The 19723-nt window shown below is 50.3% G+C and overlaps 6 protein-coding genes across 6 annotated transcripts; 1 reads left to right on the top strand and 5 right to left on the bottom strand.

Annotated features, from left to right (window-relative positions):
- Positions 1–198: 198 nt before the first annotated feature.
- Positions 199–1788, top strand: CABS01_03291 (uncharacterized protein; the record flags this gene model as incomplete). The annotated part of the gene is made up of 4 exons (XM_060536668.1): positions 199–448; positions 524–625; positions 683–992; positions 1056–1788. 4 exons carry the CDS (start codon positions 199–201, stop codon positions 1786–1788), a joined length of 1395 nt encoding a protein of 464 aa, XP_060392587.1.
- Positions 1789–1827: 39 nt separating this feature from the next.
- On the bottom strand, positions 1828–3244 carry CABS01_03290 (aromatic prenyltransferase; the record flags this gene model as incomplete). The annotated part of the gene is made up of 2 exons (XM_060536667.1): positions 1828–2955; positions 3026–3244. 2 exons carry the CDS (start codon positions 3242–3244, stop codon positions 1828–1830), a joined length of 1347 nt encoding a protein of 448 aa, XP_060392586.1.
- A 665-nt stretch (positions 3245–3909) lies between these two features.
- Positions 3910–5866, bottom strand: CABS01_03289 (cytochrome P450; the record flags this gene model as incomplete). Its single annotated transcript, XM_060536666.1, has 7 exons — positions 3910–4005; positions 4066–4155; positions 4219–4338; positions 4423–4747; positions 4823–5031; positions 5102–5464; positions 5546–5866. 7 exons carry the CDS (start codon positions 5864–5866, stop codon positions 3910–3912), a joined length of 1524 nt encoding a protein of 507 aa, XP_060392585.1.
- A 508-nt stretch (positions 5867–6374) lies between these two features.
- On the bottom strand, positions 6375–8922 carry CABS01_03288 (beta-ketoacyl synthase domain-containing protein; the record flags this gene model as incomplete). The annotated part of the gene is made up of 2 exons (XM_060536665.1): positions 6375–7315; positions 7383–8922. 2 exons carry the CDS (start codon positions 8920–8922, stop codon positions 6375–6377), a joined length of 2481 nt encoding a protein of 826 aa, XP_060392584.1.
- A 126-nt stretch (positions 8923–9048) lies between these two features.
- On the bottom strand, positions 9049–13440 carry CABS01_03287 (beta-ketoacyl synthase domain-containing protein; the record flags this gene model as incomplete). Its single annotated transcript, XM_060536664.1, has 1 exon — positions 9049–13440. One exon carries the CDS (start codon positions 13438–13440, stop codon positions 9049–9051), a length of 4392 nt encoding a protein of 1463 aa, XP_060392583.1.
- A 3916-nt stretch (positions 13441–17356) lies between these two features.
- CABS01_03286 (terpene synthase family protein) lies at positions 17357–18554 on the bottom strand (the record flags this gene model as incomplete). Its single annotated transcript, XM_060536663.1, has 2 exons — positions 17357–18251; positions 18301–18554. The coding sequence occupies 2 exons, from the start codon at positions 18552–18554 to the stop codon at positions 17357–17359; spliced, it is 1149 nt and encodes a 382-aa protein (XP_060392582.1).
- Positions 18555–19723: the final 1169 nt, after the last annotated feature.

The following is a 19723-nucleotide window of genomic DNA, read 5'->3' as shown; positions in this document are numbered from 1 at the left end:
AATGTGAGGTTTCGCCCTTTGTGATTGGAGCAAGGTTGGATTAACATGTAAGAAATCCGACATCAGGTTAGCGTAGTCTAAAAATAGCCCATCCCGTTGGAGACAGGCAACAGCTGAGTTCATGGACCGCCAAGGGAGAGTACCCCGCCTGCCGTAATCTTCACTACCGACATCGAACAGACCGTTTGAGCGACCACGATGAGCCCTGCGTTGGTCTTCATTGAACAGAGTGCGGCCGGGATAGGCAAGTCTGACCGTCGTGCCCTTCGGTCTCATGTCATGAGGGGCAAGAATGCCGGCAGACCACGACCCTCGACACGAAAACAAACGAACAATGTCCCCATCAAGCGTCAGCTGAAGATACCGCGACGGGTTTTCTGGAATGACTTCTGTCTAACATCGTTCCCGCAAGAGCTCGATCCTGACTCCACTAGGCTCATGCATCGGTGTACGGCTCACCCAACCCCTTGCAACCACCCTGGCCTTTATCATGAAGCTTCTCTAACTTGCTTGTTTCTTCCAGGGTTCCTAGACATCAGTGACGCGCTATTTCCTCCCCAGTTCTGCTACAAGTTCGACATATTGAAATCGATCTGGGTCAACTGCATACTGGTAGACGAAGCTTGTGAGTAACTCATGGCGGACGAATTCCCATTTTACACTGAACTCACCGCCGCCCTAGACTTTCACTCAACCTTAGCTGTGTCGGCATCCTACGTTGACTTCTTTGAACGAAAGCCTACCACGTCGTCAAAGACTTTGCATCACATATGTCAGGCATATTCGCTTGTCAACCTCAAACTTTCAGGCCCCCAAGCCATATCGGATAGCGCCATTGCTGCTGTCGTCACCCTCGCCATCTACCAACAGATACACCAGCAACACTCCACCGGCCTCGTGCATCTCAGAGGGCTTCATCGAATGATTGAGTTACGCGGGGGTATCGCCAGATTGATGAAGGAGAACCGTCCATTGGCCCTCAAGCCACTCAGGTAAGCAGCTTCTTCACAATCTGACATCCAATCTTCGACGCACAGAATACTCACAAACAGCAGGCTCGATATTGAATTGTCTATGCAAAACGGGTCAACTACGATGTTTGATAGTCTGGAAGTACCGGTGACAACTGTCTTGTGCAACTCTAGCACCGTCAAAGAGCAGCTTTCTGCCTGTCCTCCTGGACTGCCCCGCATTATGCTAGATCTCATCGTTTTCGCTGGCATCCTCAATGACAGAGTGAAGAACGGACGATCCAAGCTCAACCCTTTAGACTACACAGAAACGCTCATATCACTCCTATACCGTCTCTTGGAAGGTGAACCTTTCAGTCAGCCCCTGCTTGCTTCGGAAGGCCTCTACGACGACGCAGCACGCCTCGCTATGCTGGCTTTCATGACCGGCTTGCTTCCCAACTACTGCCGTGATAACTTCAGTTCGTCGCTTCTATGCACTCGTCTAGTGAACGCTGTTCGAGAAGTCTATTCGACGCACAAAGACGCGCAAACTGGCGATTTTTCACTGCTGCTGTGGATCCTTTTCATGAGCGCTATCTCGGTTCTGAAAGTCAATGACCACAGCTGGCTGCTATTTGCAATCGCGGAGACTTGCGACCGTGCAGACCTGCGCGACTGGGCAAACGTTCACCACCATCTCAGTGGATTTCCGTGGATATACACACTGCATGATAATCCCGCGCGGTGTCTATGGGAGGAAGTTCGTGAAGTGAAGTTAGAGGATCGCGGCACCGCTCTTTCACCACCCGCAAAATCGACTCAACGCGGGCTTTGAAAACTAATTTTTCATCATTCGGAACCTAGCTAGACATTCTTAGGCGGAGAGGTACCTCGCTTTATGATACAACTCGGGAGAAATATAAGACTTGATATCCGGCTCACCCTTGTCGGTGCACTGGTAGCTGATGTACGCGTGCATGCCCTTACCGTTCTCCAGCCCGCGGTGGACGGCAAGCTTCTCTAGCATGGCGAGATACTCGTTGCAGTAGGCTCCACGGCCACGCTCCCGGAGCCACGCAACCAGGTTCCTCGCAATCGTCAGGTCGTCGGGGCCGTATTTACGTGTGGGCAGGTAGAACTTTACGTCGGGCGTGCCGCTCGAGGGTGCAATGTCGAAGAAGTATGTGAAGCCCTCACACAGCGCATCAAAGTCGTCCCACTTGTTGTCGCCGCTCGCGGACGCCGGAGCGAACTCGGCGTCCTCAGGGTAGTCCTCGGGCAGGCCGAGGATGGCGAGGATGAGGGAGCGCAGGTCCTGCAGGCTGGCCTCGGAGACGTCGCGGAGTCCACCCATGGTAATGACCTCCCGGACCGAGTTGAAGCAGGTGTGGCGCGAAGTGAAGTACATCTTGAGGCGCGATTTGGACGGCGTTACGTTATCCATGCCCATGACGTTGGGCTTCATGAGGCGGCCCTCAGGGCTGTTGGCCAGGAAGTGCATCAGGGCGTCTCTGCCCGGGTGCTTGCCATCCGGATTTAACTTCTTGATCGCGGCGTCCCATTCCCCTAGCGTCGCGGGGTCACCGCCCTGGAAGAGCTTCCGCGGGAGGAAGTACGACTTGAGCCCGAAGCTGGCTTTCTTATTGTACTCAACGGCGTGCATCAGAGTCGTCGCTGGCGGCTCGCCGTCCTCCAGCTCCTTGGCATAGACGGACCTGTCTGGGTTGTACAGCTCTGCCAGGAAGTGGCGGTACCATGAGAAGTCGACGCCCGAGAGGGCGCTTGGCACTTTCTCCATATAGTCGAGCGTGGGATCATGGTTCAGAGGGTCAGCGGCGGTTCCTGAGGAGTTGTTGATCGCCTCCCAGGAGTAGCGGATGTCGGGTTCGCCGGACGTGGTGTTCCATTTCCACGAGTACTCAAATGGCGAGCCGTCGTAAGCGACCAGAGACTTGAAGACCGCAGTGCCATCAGGGTGAGGCGCTGGGCCCAGTCTAGGGACCTGGATAGTTGTTGAGTTAGTGTCCAACCCGTAACAAAAGATGCGAAAGAGCACGAAGCAAGCTGCTTACAATCCAGTGATAGTGGAAGAGAAGGGTCTCATATTGTAGCTGGGTAGAGTAACCTGCCGCGTCGATCATAACTGCGAGATGATACCCAGTGAGATTCCACCAAAATTCAACATCCTTGTTTTCCGCTGGCGGAAGACATTTCTTGAGTGACTGCCAAACCACGAGTGGCTTCTCAGGCTTCTCAGATTGGACTAAGGTTTGGGTTGTAAGTCCAGGCATCATGGGCTAGGACAAATGAACACGGACTAAAGAGTAATCATTCAACTCAGAGAGGCGCGAAGGCTTTTACTGTACAAATACTTTCCAGCGCAATATATGGTGGTGAAGATGAGCTGATGTTGGCCGATTTGCGACCGGCCTAACTGGGTTGACGGGACCCGAGTTAGTTTAAGGACCACTTTGGGCAATTATGAACCGGAAGAGTTATTCTAAGGCAATGCCCCAGCTAGTGTTGGGACATGCCAAGTAGGATCCGAGGCCTGTCAGCACATACTGTGTAAGCCAACTAATAACACCAATGCAAATACACTGAGGGCTTGGTCCAAGTCAACTCGGCCCCGGACCCGACAACCTGCACCGCCCTAGTCTACACAGCTGCTTCACGAACGAGGGATGGCGCACGGTCAGATTAGCTACAATTAGACAATTGAATACAACGGAAATTTTTTTTCAGAATCATGTGATGAGAAAATAGTTCTTCAGTCCAAACCACATGCACGTCCAGTTGAATAGGGTTGGCAAACTGCATCAGTGATAAGTTATGTTTGAGAGAAACTGTGTGCGAATAACGAACAATGTCTGTTCAGGTAATTCGTTTTACTTGCTTTAAAACCTAATTGATTCATGATTTCTCTGCAAAGTTCTCGTAAATTATTTACATGACCCTAGCTACGAGTCGAAAGCTTGACGAGGAATCCCGATGGCTTGGCAAGCCACTTGTTCTCAACAGTCCACTCCTCATTTTGGTTTACCAATTGTATCTAGTGCGGGGGTTTAATTAATTTCCATTCTCAAATGAGTGGCAATGCTAGTCTACTCACGTTGTAGCGTTGCAATAACGAGGGAATGAGCTTATACATCTCAAAATAGGCGAGGTGTTTCCCGAGGCAGCTTCTGTGGCCAGCGCCAAACTTGTGAAGCCAATAACGTCAACGCGAATTCCAATTGAGATCTTTCTTGTTCGTCAAACTTACAGTCAGAAGTGTATTGTACATGGAGGCGTGCTTCTCTTCATCACACAACCATCTCTCGGGTCGCCAGAGGTCCGGTTCGGCACCATACAGTGACACTTCGCGGTGCAGCGACCACGGGTTCTGAGGAGTTGGAGTAAATTGTCAGCATCGGAGTGTCTTTAAACTCAAGCCATAAAAAGAAGACGAAAAGAATTGTCGCCTTACAATCCCGATTCTTGTTCCCGGGGGAATGTGGTACCCGTCGATCTCCAGTCCACAATCAGGAACCACGCGCTCGAACGGGAGGGCAAATGGTGGATGCATCCTGGTGGCCTCTTTGACACAGGCGTCAAAATAAGTAAGAGATTTGGATTCTTTCCAAGTCGCGAATTTGGAGAGTCGCCCCGCGGCGGTGGCATCGTCGATCTCCTTTTGAAGCTTTGCGAGCGACGCTGGGTTTTTGAGCAGATGGTATATTAAGGCGCCAGATAGAATGCTTGTCGTGTCTGCACCTGCCACGATATTGGAATTGACCCAGGTGGGGAGGAACCTATTGCGAGTTGTGTCAGTCCAGATTTTTTCATTACTACATGCGAGGCTCAAAATGCTACATGTAGGCACATACATTGCTGGTAGAGTGTGGTCTTTGGCATTCTCAGAGATGAAGCTGGAAAGGAAGTCTTTTTGGCCGAGGTCGCCTTTGCCGCTCTCGAGCAGATTCATTCGCTCCCTGATTCTAGCGGCACCGAATTCTACGAGCGGGTTTCTTTTCGCCGAGACGGGAATCAGAGGATTGTCTCTCCAAAAGTAGTCAAGCCAAGGCATTTGCGTATTCTGTTGTATGCCAAACGATTAGCGTAGTGTTCCCTTATAATCATACTGGGGATCATAGATTCTCACGTACTGCAGCAATCATGTTGAAATAGCGCCAGTTGTTCTCAATGACGCCTTCAACATCGCCACCTTTATCGAGACATCCAAATTCCTTTGAGAACGTGACTTCCCCCAGAACGTCGAACATGAAATATTGCATCCAATTGAATAGGCCGACTTCAACGTTCTTGTCTAGGAACAGCTCGTCTAACCGCTCGAATAGGTGTTGCATAGTAGAGTTCACGACCGGCTCAAACGCCATCAGATTTGTGAGCGAGTACAGATTGGCGACGGGACGCCTCATTCGCCGATGTATATCCTCGTCTCGAGTAGCGAAGACATCTGGAATCTTGCCGCCCTTAATCCTCGGCATTATTGAGTCGTAGAACTCGGACTGCACTGGAGGTTAGTGTTGCAACGATATGAACATCGGAGAGTTCTAAGGACGTCGGGCTCCAATGCTAGCGTCGCGTACCTTCTCAAATCTTCTTTTGAAACCGTATATCTTCTCAATTGCATCGGGCTGGGAGACCATGACGGCATTGGGACCAAACCGTACAACGGTGCCATATTTGCTGTGCAAATTGGTGTGAATTTCGTGAGCGTTGCCAGTGTTGACCCACGATCGACGGATGAAGTTCGTGAGAGCTGCCGCAGGTGGTCCGGGGATGTGTCTCAACCGGATGTAGGAACGCGCATTGTCCAGAACGAAGATGAATATGCCTACGACCGCCAGGAATCCAACTATACGACAGGCTCTGTCATCGAATTTTTCAAAGAGCCCTTCCGAAAACATTGCGGCGGTGGTAACGGATGTGTGGATGGATGGCTGATGATCGTCAGCTTGGTATCCCCTTTCGCTCTCGCGACGTATGATACTGGTGGTCAATTCTTACGCGATGGAGACTTAAATGTGGTAGCTAGATACCAGGCGTAGATTGCATCACTCGGGTTATTGGCTGCGCCTTTCCTGGCCGGCTCATTGAACAACTCGGGTCCGACTAGGTCAGCTCGGCTGTACCTGACGAGAGACAAGGTGTGTCAGGGATTACGTTCCTGAGATGACATCAGAAGGAGAGATATGCCACTTCTCCCAAGGCTGGTGGAAAGTAGAACAGGGGCGAGACGGCAGAAACAGTCTTTCCTCCCAAAGTCCTGCTTCAAGAGTTATTGTTTTCTTCTCAGTATGTCCGAAGCGAGATTTCAGCAAATTGATTAGTCGTAAAGATATGGTTGTGAAAGTATGTTTCTTGTACAAAAGAAGAAAATGACGCCAAAGCTAAGAAGCTTCGTTTGCCATAGTCTTACTTGATATCTCTCCCGATTCTCTCAAGCAAAAATCTGTAGCCCTCCATGACATAGCCCCAACGGCTCCCATCAGGATCCCGAAAGAGATCAAACAGATGAGGTTGACCAGGGGCAAGAGTAAGCCCCGACTGAATGCCCGCATCTCTCATCGCATCGACTGTACGCTGGGCCTGCTCCCATGGAATCAGATCATCTCCAGTGCCGAAAACAATGTGCGTCGGTGACTTGTAGTTGCCCTTGACAACCTGGGCATAAGGGCTTGCGCGCAATACCTCATCTAATGCGGGTTGCTCCAGTTTGTTATATGCGGTCGCGGCGTGTGATGGCACGTCCGAGCCCGAAGGCAAGCCACGGAAAAGAACGGGTAGTGTCTGTCCGTGCCAGTTCATGTGCAGCACGACACGGCTGCGAGGGTCTTTTGGTGCTATCCAGCCTGCTGCTGCCATCATCTTTGGAGGCACGTTGTATGCGGTGATGGGGGCAGGAGAGACCCCGTCAATGACATTGTAGGTCTCGTTTGCGAACCCACTCGAGTGGTCTGGGACATTTGGCTTCCGCCAGAATTCGTCCTCATAATCAGTCGGGCAATAGAAAGCAAGGATCGCATCTGGAGCTGGGATGCCACGCGGTACCGAGGTCCAGGCCAAGGACATGGCCAAGGTGCCCCCGGTAGACCAGCCGACTACCACAGCTCGGTTGCGGTCGAGAAGGTTGTTAGTTTTCGTTTGAGTTAGCTTCAGGTCTGGCAGGGTGTTTCTTGCCCAAGCATATGCTGTGACAACATCAACAAGCGGCCCACTGAGAATGGTCGTCTCCGGGCAAAGCCTGTAATCCACGCTCACGGGTAAGACACCATTGTCTAATAGAAGTTGGATTTGACGCAGCCGCACGTCCTGACGTGACAGCATCACATGCCCTCCTCCGTGAACTATGAGACCTGTAGCGGAGCATCGTCAGCTCCAGTGTCTATGTACAAAATGCGAGCTTCTTGATTTAAACCATACCGGTAACCCAATTCCTATGCGCTGACGCCTGAGATGGTGAAGGGTAGTGAATGTCTGCTCGAAGCGGCAATCGCTTATCTGTGTGCGTGAATACGACTGTTTCAACGCCGCCAGCCTTCTCCTGGGGTATGCTGCGGTGTTGAGATGCATCCTGAACAGGCTGCTTGAAACCCGTGATGACCCTGCAGACCTCAGACTCGCGTTTGTGGCCGCCCGTCCAAGAGACGTGTTGGAACCCGACCTGCCTCATTGTATCATCCCAAAATTCTGGAGTCGCCAGCACGTAGGGGCGGCCGTCGTCGTATAACCACCAACCGTCCAGGAGACCGAACACCATGTCCAGCCAGTAGTTTCGCGTCGTAAGTTCAACGAGCGACACGAAGCCATGAGGCCGCAGGAGCTTGTTGATGTTGCTCAGAGAGTTGTGCAGGTTGGTAGTGGCGTGGATGCAGTTCGTGGCTAGCACGATGTCGTACTGCCCAAGATGCTGTGCCGCGGGCGGCTTCTCGATGTCGATAGTGCCATACTTCATGCAATCGAGCCCGGCAAACTTCCGCTTGGCCCCCGACACCAGTGCGGAGGAGATATCGGTGAAGGTGTACTCGATAGGTATCCCCTTCTGCACAAGCCTGTCCACTACCCATTGCGTTGTTGCGCCTGTTCCCGCTCCCAGTTCAACAATGCGATACTTCCCGTCAGGTCCAGGGGTGGAATTGGACAATGCCTTCTCGAGGAAGGATGTGAGAAGCTGGGAATTGATGATGAACATAGGGGCCGTCGCGTACACGTCGTCAAGCACGCTGCGGTTCGCCTTGGTGCCGAACAGGATTGATAGCGGATCCATCTTGCCACTTAGAATCGCAGCCATCTTTGAACCACAGATATTCAGGAGGTTATGCTCCTTAGCATGCTGGGGGAACTCCGCAAGGATGTCCTTGAAACGGCTGCTAGAGGGCGTGGTGTCGACAATTGTCTCTGAGCGGACGTACTGCCTGCCATCGTAGTCGGCCAGCTTGCCGCGTTGGAGGATTTGGTGGAAAACACCCAGCATACGGTCATGTCTCGCTATTACTGGGATCTTAGGAATTTTGTCGCCGGGCCTCAGTGCACTGAGGTCAACGCCGAGGTCCGAGAAGGCCTCTACGACGTAGGCGAGAACCAAGTCTGCTTGCTTGTCGGCTACCTTGGTATAGAAGTTACTGAAGCCGTACATTGCGGCGAACTTGTCGAAATCACCCTTGATGCCCTCAAACTCCTGAGCTGCACTGGCAAGGGCTGGGCTGGCCGGATATGAGAGCAGCTGCTCTGTCTTGAGCGAGATACGAGTGTTGTCGATGATGACGCTAGAGTCAGTGCCGTCTGTCGAGCAGCCAGAGGACGGCGTTGGGGACGAGTCGGCCGTGCTGGGCTCCGTCGTGGCCGCATTGTCAACGGGTGCGGCGGCGCTAACGAGAATGTCGGTGAGGTCCCCGAAGGTGCAGGTGTCTGTGAAAGAGGATGCGTCGATGGAAACTCCGAACATCTCCTCCATGTCGCTCATGAGTTCCATGCAGAGAAGAGAATCCAGGCCGCGATCGATAAGATTCGTCAAGCGATCAAAGTCAGTAGCCGGGCACTCGAGATGGTTTCCTAGCAATTCTGCTAGTCGCGGTATCAAATCACCGCGCTAGTTTTGCTCTTGTAAGACGGCTGGCCCTGCCACTGACGCGTGAGGCTGGAATTCAGAGTCAGAAATGATGTTTCGATCCGCCGGATTCGTGGGTTGGTCGAAGGGAACAGCTACAACGGGATTCTTCAAAACCTGAGGGGTCCCCTGAAGCCTCTGAGATGCTTGTTGAGCTCCATAGCCATCGAGGTAGGCGCAAAGGGCTGAGAAGGTCTGCATATCCTGAAGTTGATCCTGCGGGATCAAGATCTTGAACACCTCGTTGACCTCAGATACGATTTCCGTAGCCATCAGAGAGTCAATGCCCAATTCCTCAAGCGTGGTGTCACCATGGAATTGATCTGCTGGAACGTCTGTCATCTTGCTCAGCAAGTCACACAGCTCATCTGCCACACTCGGAGCAATCGCTGGTCGGACCGGCGGTGAAGATGGCAGTATGCTATTGAATGCAGCCGCGATGCTTGGAAGAGAAATGGAAGCTGGCGATGGAGCCTTCAAAGGCGCTGCCTCAGTTGTGGCGGGCTTGATAGCTATCGCCGAACTTCGTTGGTATGTTTTGGAACACACAGCCTCAGAATTATCGGAAGGGTTCGCCCGGGACAGAATCTTGGCGAGAGATGCCATCCTAACTCTGCTAAACTTGGCTCCGGAAGCAACGAAAACGAGCTGTCCAGTGATCTTATCTGTGACAAAAATGTCGTTGCTGCTCTCCCTGTCGCTCGTAGCGGTGGATATCGCAAAAACATCCCAGCCAGGGCTGCTCCCTTCGGCCTGTGCCTTGCCAAAATCAGGCGACAATTGAATGCGGTCGACGTATGTAGAGACGAGCACATCATCTGGCGGACAAGGAGCAAGGCAGTTGGCGTATAGACCGGGGACCTGGAAGAAGTTGTCGATAGCGACGGGTGTAGAGACGAGATCTTGTGTGCAGGTAGGCTGTGCCTTGGGCAAGACAACATCGGCAACGACGGCACCGTCGCTGTTGCCGGCGACTCTGCGGACGCCTTGGTAAATGTCGCCGTATTGAACGACCCTGGAGAACACCTTGTACACAAGCTTGCCTTGGACAGCTTCGCCTCCAGGCTGCGTAGCCATCTCGGTAAACATCTGACCCATGTCTTGGTTCTTTTGCATGCGATGAAGGAGCTTGCTGGTCCGTTCTAGTTCAGTCGTGATGCTCTTGTCGGTTGACGGTACTATTTCGCACTTTCCGGTAGCATGCGTAGTAGTGACCTGCGATTGTCTACTTGAACGCTCTTGTGAGACGAAGGCAAAGTCGAACTTGCAACCAATCTGATCCAACGGACTCAAAACAAGCTGAACGATCCTATCCTCCCCTATTCCGAGAGGCGTGGAAATCTCCAGATCATCTACACGTGCAAAAGGCGCACAAGCGATGTTCTCAACGGCCGCGAGCTGCTTGGCGGCCTGCATGACTAGCTCGATATACATAGTCGCTGGACAAAGTGCCTTGTTCAGCACAGCATGGCCACTGACGAGCACCCTCCAGCATTCGGAACGAGGATCGATGGTAAAAGTCGCATTTCTGGGGCCACGGGATGCCCCATCTTGAAACCCGGATAGCGTAATGAGCACCGGCTCTGGCTCTGGCTCGACGACAAGAGACTCGGGCGCTTTCGCCGGCACTTGGGACAGCTCAGATGAGATCCCCGCCTTAAGGTCGAAGTCCAGCCAGTGTCGCGTCTTCTCGAACTGGTAGGGAGGAAGATTCAGGGCTTGATAGCTTTGCTTCTGGAAATGGTGGAAATGCCAGAACTGAACATGGTGGCCATGCCTCCAGAGATTGACGGTTGTGTCTGCTACCGAATTCAACGCGTCATCCCGAGTCAAGTTAATGGGACAGAACAGGTGGTCATCGGTGTTGCTGGTAGAAAGAGCGCGTCTAGCGATGCTAGTAACCGCTGAGTTAGACCCAGCTTCCAGCCATGTGCATGCGCCGAAGCGGGCCTCAATACGTTTCACGGCATCTTCGAAGTAGACGGGTGAGCGAGTGTGATCGGCGACTTGCTTGGCCGTGATGTCGAACAAGGTCTCTCCCATCGAGCAGGTCTCGAAGTGAATCACGGGCTTGTTAAAAGACAACTTCTCGACGAGCTTCTCCAAGTCCGCAAGAATCGGGTCGCTGAACCTCGAGTGGAACCCGTGCGTGACATTCAAGACCTTGGCCCTGCCCTTAGGACTTCTGCTCATGAATTGAACGTGAGCAGCATCAACTGCAGCAGAAGACCCCACGAGAACATGACTTGAAGGCCCGTTGAAGCAAGCTATCTCGAGACGGTAGTCAGAAGAGACGTCCAGTCTCTGCACTGTTGAGATTAGGTCCTTTGTGGTCTCGTAATCAGCCTCTAGAGCAATCATGGAGCCCCTTTCCGAGCCCCATTTCTGGCGCATCAAAAGGGCTCGCCCATACACCAATTTGAGGCCGTCCGCAAGAGACAGAACGCCAGCAACGACCATAGCGACGAGCTGACCGAAGGAATGACCCAAAACGCAATCAATTTGTAAGCCGCAAGCGATCCAGGACTGAGCGCAGGCATAGTGAAGGGCAAACTGCATCGTCTGCAGCGAAACCACATCATCAACTGGCTGGGTCGCAAATATACCCGGATAGATTCCCGGGTGTGCGAAGCCTTGTATTATACCGTTGCATTCGTCAAGATACTTGCGAAGGAGTGCCGAACTGTCATAGACGTGCTTGCTGAGGCCCACAGAGCGGGAGGTTTGGCCGCCGAAGATGATGACAACTGGATTGGGCTTGGGGTTGATCTGGCAGAGAGGTGACTCGGGATTGAAAGCCACAACCTGAAGTTGATTTTCCAACTCTGAAAGGCTCGAGGCTGTTGTTGCAAGCATGTTTGGGAGAGTCCGATTCTGCCTCTCGCTCAAGTTGAACCCGATATCAGCCAGTATTTCGACCTCTGAAGCTGAGCCCCTGCGGAGAGAGGAGATATAGTCTAACAGCTTGGCGGCGTTCTCATGGAGGCTCTTGACACTGTTGGCAGTAATGATTACGGGGAATTTATCGACGTTACTTGATGCGGTGTCTTGGTAGCTCCGTGCCAGGGCGGTCTTCGAAGGCGGCTCCCTGACGAGCATGGCGGCTATACTACCAGCTGCCCCGTAATTGTTCACACAAGCAATGAGTGTGTCGGCAATCCAAGGGATGGTTTCTGTCGGGATCGACATTCGCCCGGGAACCAGGCTAATCTTGGGATGAGGAGATTGAAAATGCGCCTGTCTGGGAATGGCGCGATACTGCATCATCAAAAGAGTCTTGATGAGACCAGCGACTCCAGAAGCCCCTTCAGTATGACCGATGTTTCCTTTTACAGACGCAAAATGAAGAGGGACATCTCTCTTCCCGCCGGCAAAGACCTCCTTGATGGCGCCGAACTCGAGGGGGTCGCCAACGGGCGTCCCCGTACCGTGAGCTTCAACGTAAGTAACGTCTTCAGCCGCGATACCAGCCGTAGTCAAAAGCTTGCGGTAGAGTTCCGTTTGTGACGGGCTATACGGAACGGTGATGGGCACTTTGCTGCTGCTCTGCCTAACAGCGGTAGCGAGTATCGTACCAAGCACATTATCGCCGTCGGCAACCGCATCAGAAAGTCGCTTCAAAACGACAAGGCCGACTCCCTCGCCACGGCAGTACCCGTCAGCACTGGCGTCAAAGGACTTGCTCGCGCCAGTGGGGCTAAGAAATGAGGCGGCAGCCAGGTTCTGGTAGAAGAATGGGCTTGTGAAAATGGAGACACCGCCGGCGATGGCGCTCTTGCAGTCGCCGTGCAGGATTGCTTTGCAGGCAGCGTCGATGGCGACTGCTGATGATGAGCAGGCCGTGTCCAGGGCAATTGAAGGTCCAGACAACCCGAAGAAGTGGCTGATCCTGCCGGGGACGAAAGCTCTCAGAGTCCCCAGAGCAGAAAAGGCGTTGGCCGGATGGCTGGCTACGTTGTCATTGTAGTCTGACGCACATACGCCGATAAAGCAGCCGACGTCTAAGTCGGGCTTGCGGGGGCCGAAGAAGCCGGCCGACTCAAGAGCTTGGTAGGAAACCTCTAGCAGGAGTCGTTGCTGAGGGTCTAAGGACGCTGCTTCGCGGCCTGACTTCTTGAAGAAACGATGGTCAAAGCTGGCAATGTCGTCAAGGTAGTTTCCGAAGTATACCGTCTTGTCCGTGTCACGTTGGTGTTCATGAGCAGGGAAGCGTCCGCTGGGTGGTTCGCTTAGTTTCGACTCTCCCGCGTCTAGCATGCGCCAGAAATCCTCAACTGAGTCGGCGCCGGGAAATTTGCAACCCACGCCGACGACAGCAATGGCGTTGGGTGGCATGTCCTCCGTGAGGAGGCTGTCTGTGCTAGTGGTAGACATTGTAGGGTGTGATTTATAGTTCCTTGTTAAAAGGAGTTAAAGAAAGTTGAAGGTGCCGGTTGACGTTTGGAGAACTGGAGTTTCTTCAATGTGGGCACAAGGCCATCTCAAATAACTCATTTTCTAAGAACTCCGAATCCGGAAGTAATTCATCGTCCATCGGTTTGCATGTGCAATTGTGCCTCCAAGACGACTTGAGATATCTGGAACCAATCATAATGTCTCAACCGAGTTGCAAGGGTGCCAGGCCCGCAGAAGGACTCATCGAGGGCACGTTGAATGCACGAACTCGGGTCTCTCTGACTTGCCTCAACTCGGGTCCCGCATCCATTTAACACTCCAACAGCGTGAAAATACAACATAGATTATTATTGACTCAAATTTCCATTGCAGCTCATGATATCTAGATTGGTGAGGCTCATATCATTCGTTGCAGATGGGATCTGAAGCAAACAATCCGTAAGATATGGCCTGGTTGTAATTTCCTCGAACATAGCCAGTGAATCCCCGATTTCCTTTCTTAAAATCTTTCATGGGTAGTCTCATGAGACCTTTGCAATAAATGTCTTAGCAGTGCTTCCAGTTCAGTGGCCTGGCTTCGTGCCTAGATCCGTCTTCGTGCTTTAACAAGTACCAACCCAAGCAGTGTTGCGCATTTTGTTTTGCTCTGGTGTGGTTCTTGTTGATGCACCAACTGTCCGTGGCCTAAGCCGTCGACTTATGGAGAGTTGTGTTGCTCTAGGCATCACATGGGTTTCATTTCGTCGACACATAATATCTTTGGAAAGTACATAACTGACTGATCTGCAATTGTCATCGCGACTTGCCATCAGCACGCATATGAGCTCAAGCTTCTAAGCTCTGGTGATGACAATCTATCCCATCAACTGCCAGGATGTCTCAGCCGTCTCCAGTCTTTTGCCGACTCCAACTTTATCTCAAATCCATTCATAAAGTAGGTGGATGAAAAGGACAGGGTCGGATAGATTTGCAGTTCGTTCTTACCCAAAAAGCACGTATATACATATTGACGCTATGTAGTAGTTGATAAGATTCGTAAGCACGTTTGTTCCTTTCTTGTCTCCATAAACTCTCAAAGTGCGTCTTATTAACAGCCAGACGCATTGCGATGCTTCTACACTACATTAAAATTTGCTAACAATTTGAACAACCTTGTAGGCGTGCGGGGAAGCTAAACGTTCACGATTGGAGCCTGGGTACTCAACATATGGGCCTCAACTCCTGGACATCTCATTGAAGGAGCACAGTCAGAGTCCTGGAAAAGGTCAGCAATATTCTAAGTCTGGGAACCTTCTTAATGGTGTACTTACTCCAGTTTCCGACAAGGTTATAGTTGATGTTCCGATGAATGGTACCGAGAGCCATGCTGAAGGTACTGAGCCTCGGGTATGGGTTCGAGCCAGTATATTTTTACGTCAGCTGATTGATTCCAGAACGTTTGCGATTCCGGCACGCCTTCCCGAACTGGAGTGGCAGCTTCTGTTAGTGGAATATTTCTAACTCTTAGTTCAGAACTTTGAGCGAAGGCACTGACTCTTGTAAGTTACTATGAGAATGTAATCAAACTTACGCCTAATATAATGATTGCTTGCGAACGGAACTCGCGGGGTTCGTAACTTCGCTATTCTATAGAGTATATAAGTCCCTAGCCGCTTTTTGCCGGAATTCTAACCTGTAACATTTGATGCACTGTAGCATTTGATGCATCTCTTTAGTCATTCTAAGGCAACTATTAAGTACGTTCTATGACGATTAAGTATTTTTACTACCTGCCTTGGTTTAGTCTATCGCATTTTATCGATCATAGTTAATTTTTAATATGCGTTTCTCCGTTCTTCCTGCCGTGGCCCTTTTTCTGTATGTTCTTAAGATTTACCTTTGAAAACTCGTAACTTAAGGTCGCTAACGCTCGCGAGGGGTTTTTCTATGGCTGATATGCACGACTACTGCGCATGCTAATATAAAACCGACTCAGTAGTTGACTATGCTGCTACTGATCTGCTAGCCGGTGACTGCAGGTTCGGTTATACCTATGGTAGGTCTTGCGTTTCTTGCTAACCAGAGTCGCGCAGCTAAAAGCTTTATAGGCCAAAACTCGGGGCAATTCTGGATTGGTCGATTATCTGGTTCGGGACTAAGGTTCTAAAGACGATTCGTGAGTTCACGTCTAGCTAGATCAGTACCTAGGGAAACGGCACGACTGACTTATGAAAATAGCTTAAAGCGATTGGTGGCTAAATTGATGGAAAGCAGTTCTATAATAACTGCGAATGATGCGACTTGCTTTAATTGTGAAACTAAGTTCGGGTATCTTGATGGGTCTATTCTGTGTCGGTAATTATTTGACCTAGATAGAGTTTGTTTTCTTATTGCTTAACATTCTATTATAATAAGGTGCTTAGGTGACTGCAGTTCTATTGAGCAATTGGGCCATAGGCGTCGCCGTGAGTTACTTTTATAGTTAGCGCTGTTCGTGGTGCTGCTTTGTAGCTATTTTTGTGCATAGCTTTTGTGTCCTGCCTTAGAGCTTTTGTTACTCTCTGGGCATGGAATTGTGATAGATTACTTTGCCTATCTATAAGAACTTACGTATCGGCGCTACTTATAAGCGGAAGTAGATGTGAAGTAGCGAACTGTGGAAACTGTATGAAATCGATATGGAACTCCTCGTGAAATGAGAAGTGATGCTTGCTGTACTATCCGGTTCTGAGAGCATGTGTAATTTTTAGGGTGGGTGGAAGTGCCTTTTTCTTGGTATCTAAGAGCAACCCTAGTGAAGCATCTCGAGCTAGTTGCTAAAAGTGCTGCCTTAGTGTTGGCTTCTATACCCAAGGTAAGGTAAAAGGGGAAGCTTTCCCTGACGAAGAGCGGTATTAACCCACTTTTTCGAGTAATTGAGTAGGCATTCTGATACCGAAATGACTACTTGAGAACTGAGATTAATAGCGAGTTTTCTGGTCTGAAGGTTAATTTATTATACTTCGAACCTGTCCCGACAGGCAACACCCCACTAGGCAGGAGGTACGATCCCGAATCCCTGTCGCTGAGCACACTCGCCCTATGAAGACCGACTATAGTTACAATTGAAGAAATCAGCCAAAGGCTAACCTAATTGTGTGAGAGCTACCCACACGTCTCTACTCCGTATTAAGCCAGCTGGTCAAGCTGGCAGGCCGTGAGTGGAACACCGGGACCACCGGACGCTCCGGGCGGGCCGTCGGAATTTTTGAAAGGCGGTCCGCGGACAAGTCAGCTCCGGTGAGGTAGAACTTACAATGATACAGCATGTGAAGCCGCTTCTCTAGTGGATGGTGAACGCTCTAAGGCGTGTCCTAAGCGAAAGCGAACCATCGATCGACCGATGAAAGACAAAGTGTGCAATATGCAAGAAATACCGAACCATTGTACGTCACGTTGGAGATATTAAAGCTTATGCTGAGATAACTTACCGATACCGACGTTCAAACCTTGATCGACGACAGTCAGAAGTATCACAGGAGAACCCCACGATTCTGCAAAGGTTGGTAATTGGATGGCCATGAATCACGCCATGCGTGGATGAATGTGCGAGGATTGGCGTGCAGCTTCAATGATTACTCATACTGATAGTGCGTGTTTGGATTTGATTTGAGGGGGTTTGGCGAAGATGAAATTCTACCATACAGAGTGACCGGGCTCTCAGTCAAGAATCGTCAACCAGCCCAGAATTCTACTCAAATTGCAGAACCTCAACACCCATGCATGATATGCTTGCTCATGTTCATCATCGCGACGAAATACAGAGATCAGCTCTCCTCCGACGTGGAATCAACCGTGAACGTGTACCCGCCTTCAGCATCGGGCTTGATGTCCGAAAGACAGTACCGGGGGGTCTTCATACTGTTTCGCGTCGCGGTCAGATTCGAGCACATGGATTGATGGCTTGAGTTTTGCTTACCTCCATAACCAATTCGCCATACACATATTTTTTGCAATTTTTCGCCAGCAGAGTGACGTGATTCTTATATGGCGTATCATCGAAGCGGCGAGCAGAAGCCTTGACGGCGTCGTTGAGCGCAGAGACTTCGTGCTCCAATCGAGTCACAGCACCATCTAGCCCCTTTTGCGCATCTCCATTGGCTAGCAAGACAACAAGGTTCTCGACGAAACCTTCCTTGAGTTCCTTGCGCAGACTCACAATGTCGTTGACGATCCAGACGATGGCAACAGCAGCTCGGTACAGCTCGCGCATTTCTGGGGATGCCATGACCTCCTCGGGGAGGCTGATGCCGTTGGCGAACTCGAGGTTAACGGCCACCTGCATGATGCATGATGATGCCTCGCGGTATCCGAGGTATTCTTGGAGCGATGTGGCTCGACCAGCATACCGGTTCACGGCTTCTTGTCGATAGCCGTCAAGGGTGGCAGTAGCTTCTTTGGCGATGCGTTGTCGATAGCTGTAATTGTCCCCGTTGGCCTTCATGACAGCTTCAGCATACTCAGCAAATGATACAACGGCGTCATAATCCCGATACTGTGGTTGACCGGTTTCAGAGGTACATATAGTGAGGAGTCCGAGGCTACGGTTAATGAAGTCCCGGCAATCGGCCAGAAGAACATGCAGCGAGGCGAAGTCGAACTTATGTATGAGCGAGTACTGGTCGAGCATGTCATCGACGATGAACATCCAGGCCTGGAAGGAAGTGAGAGCTTCGATTCTATCGCACGAAGCATATGGGTACCAGCCCGTCAGTTGCTTCGATAGCATGGCCTTAGTTAGACGACCACGAACGGCATCATTGACTGCGTGACTATTGCTTGGTCAGTGACATCCCGATCATCGCTATAAAGGCCTCTTACCTCTCGATGATCTGCAGAATTTTGCTGTCTACAGCATCGAGGTGTGGGTTCTGGTCTCTCGGCCAATCTTCCATCAGCCGTCCCAGGTCGGGAATGCGAATCTTCTGGCCATGGAGCTGCAAAAGCATTTTCTCGCGAACTCCATGGGTCCTTTGCGGCAGCGAATCATTGTCACGAGTTTGATGTCCTCTTGGAGTAGATGAAAGAGCAGGGTGAAGTGAGAAGGGCGCTGCGGCAACTGAAGAATGAGACATCTTAGACGTAAGCTTCAAGTGATGGTTCGTGAGAAAAGAAATATAGGAAAGGTCGGCGCATGTGGCATATCTATGATGCCGTGAAAAGGAGACAGGTCCAGTTGCTTACTTATGTCTCCCACAAGTTGGATAGTATAAATACGAACACACCAGCCAACAGCCTGCAAGGAACTTTTGTTTCTCCACTGCGAGGACTATTGATAGGATCCTATTACGGGGGCACCGGGCCGAGCCCGGTACGACATCAAATCGCACTCTCAAACCGCCCTGGAGCGCTTGAAGTACATGCTGCTATTAGGATGCATTAGGCTAACACTGCGAGTCCGTGGCGTAGACTGGAGTTTTCGCCTTGCTTATTTTCCGTTTCCGCCTTGAATTCGAAAGAACGTTGGGCGCTGTACGTGTTGTTATAGGCAAGATACATGTTTGAAAGCTTAAAACACTTGTGCTGATGGTCCAATCTGGCGAGTATATCGTCGACCGTGAGACTGGCTGACTGCTGCTAAGGTTTTGAAGTAAAACCATGTGGTGGGTCTCTGTATAGACTAAGTAACTTCTTCGCAGCTTCCGGTCCTGGGAATAGTAGTTTAAAGTCACAGAACTGAGGATTTATATTGTCCGCGGGTATGTCTACCATGCCTGCTGATCATCTTCTATTGTAGGCTATGCCGACCTGGAGTACTTGTCACGAGTTATGGCACGTAGCAATGGGCATACGGAGTATAATAAAAGTAGCTTAATTATTAAAATAGAAATAGATAAAAAGAAAAGGTCTATATATACGATATCTAAAATAGATATATAATTTAGTATATAACGGGTATTTTATAAAATACGATTATTATCCTTATTACGTAATATACCCCCTAATTACTACCGCTAGGGAGCTATTATACTTAAAATAAAATCTTTAAATACTTTTATAAAAGCCTAATTTAGTTAAATATAAATAAAAAAAAATTTAGCGTAAGGGATATACATTTTTTAAACTGCGTTTATTATAAATATATTCTTTTATTTAAAATAAATAGAATTTTAACTTAAAGTAGTACGTATTATATTATTTTTAGTATATAAATTACTAAGGGCGAGGCTACTTAGCTACTTTATATATATTTAAATTCTCGTAGTATTACTTAGTTATTATTTTTCTTTTTTTTTTTAATTTT

This window comes from Colletotrichum abscissum (genome assembly GCF_030869225.1).
Source record: "Colletotrichum abscissum strain IMI 504890 chromosome Unknown Scaffold_6.1, whole genome shotgun sequence".
NCBI lineage: Eukaryota > Fungi > Ascomycota > Sordariomycetes > Glomerellales > Glomerellaceae > Colletotrichum > Colletotrichum abscissum.
Note: the sequence above shows the minus strand (reverse complement) of the source record. Positions and strands in the feature narration are given on the sequence as shown.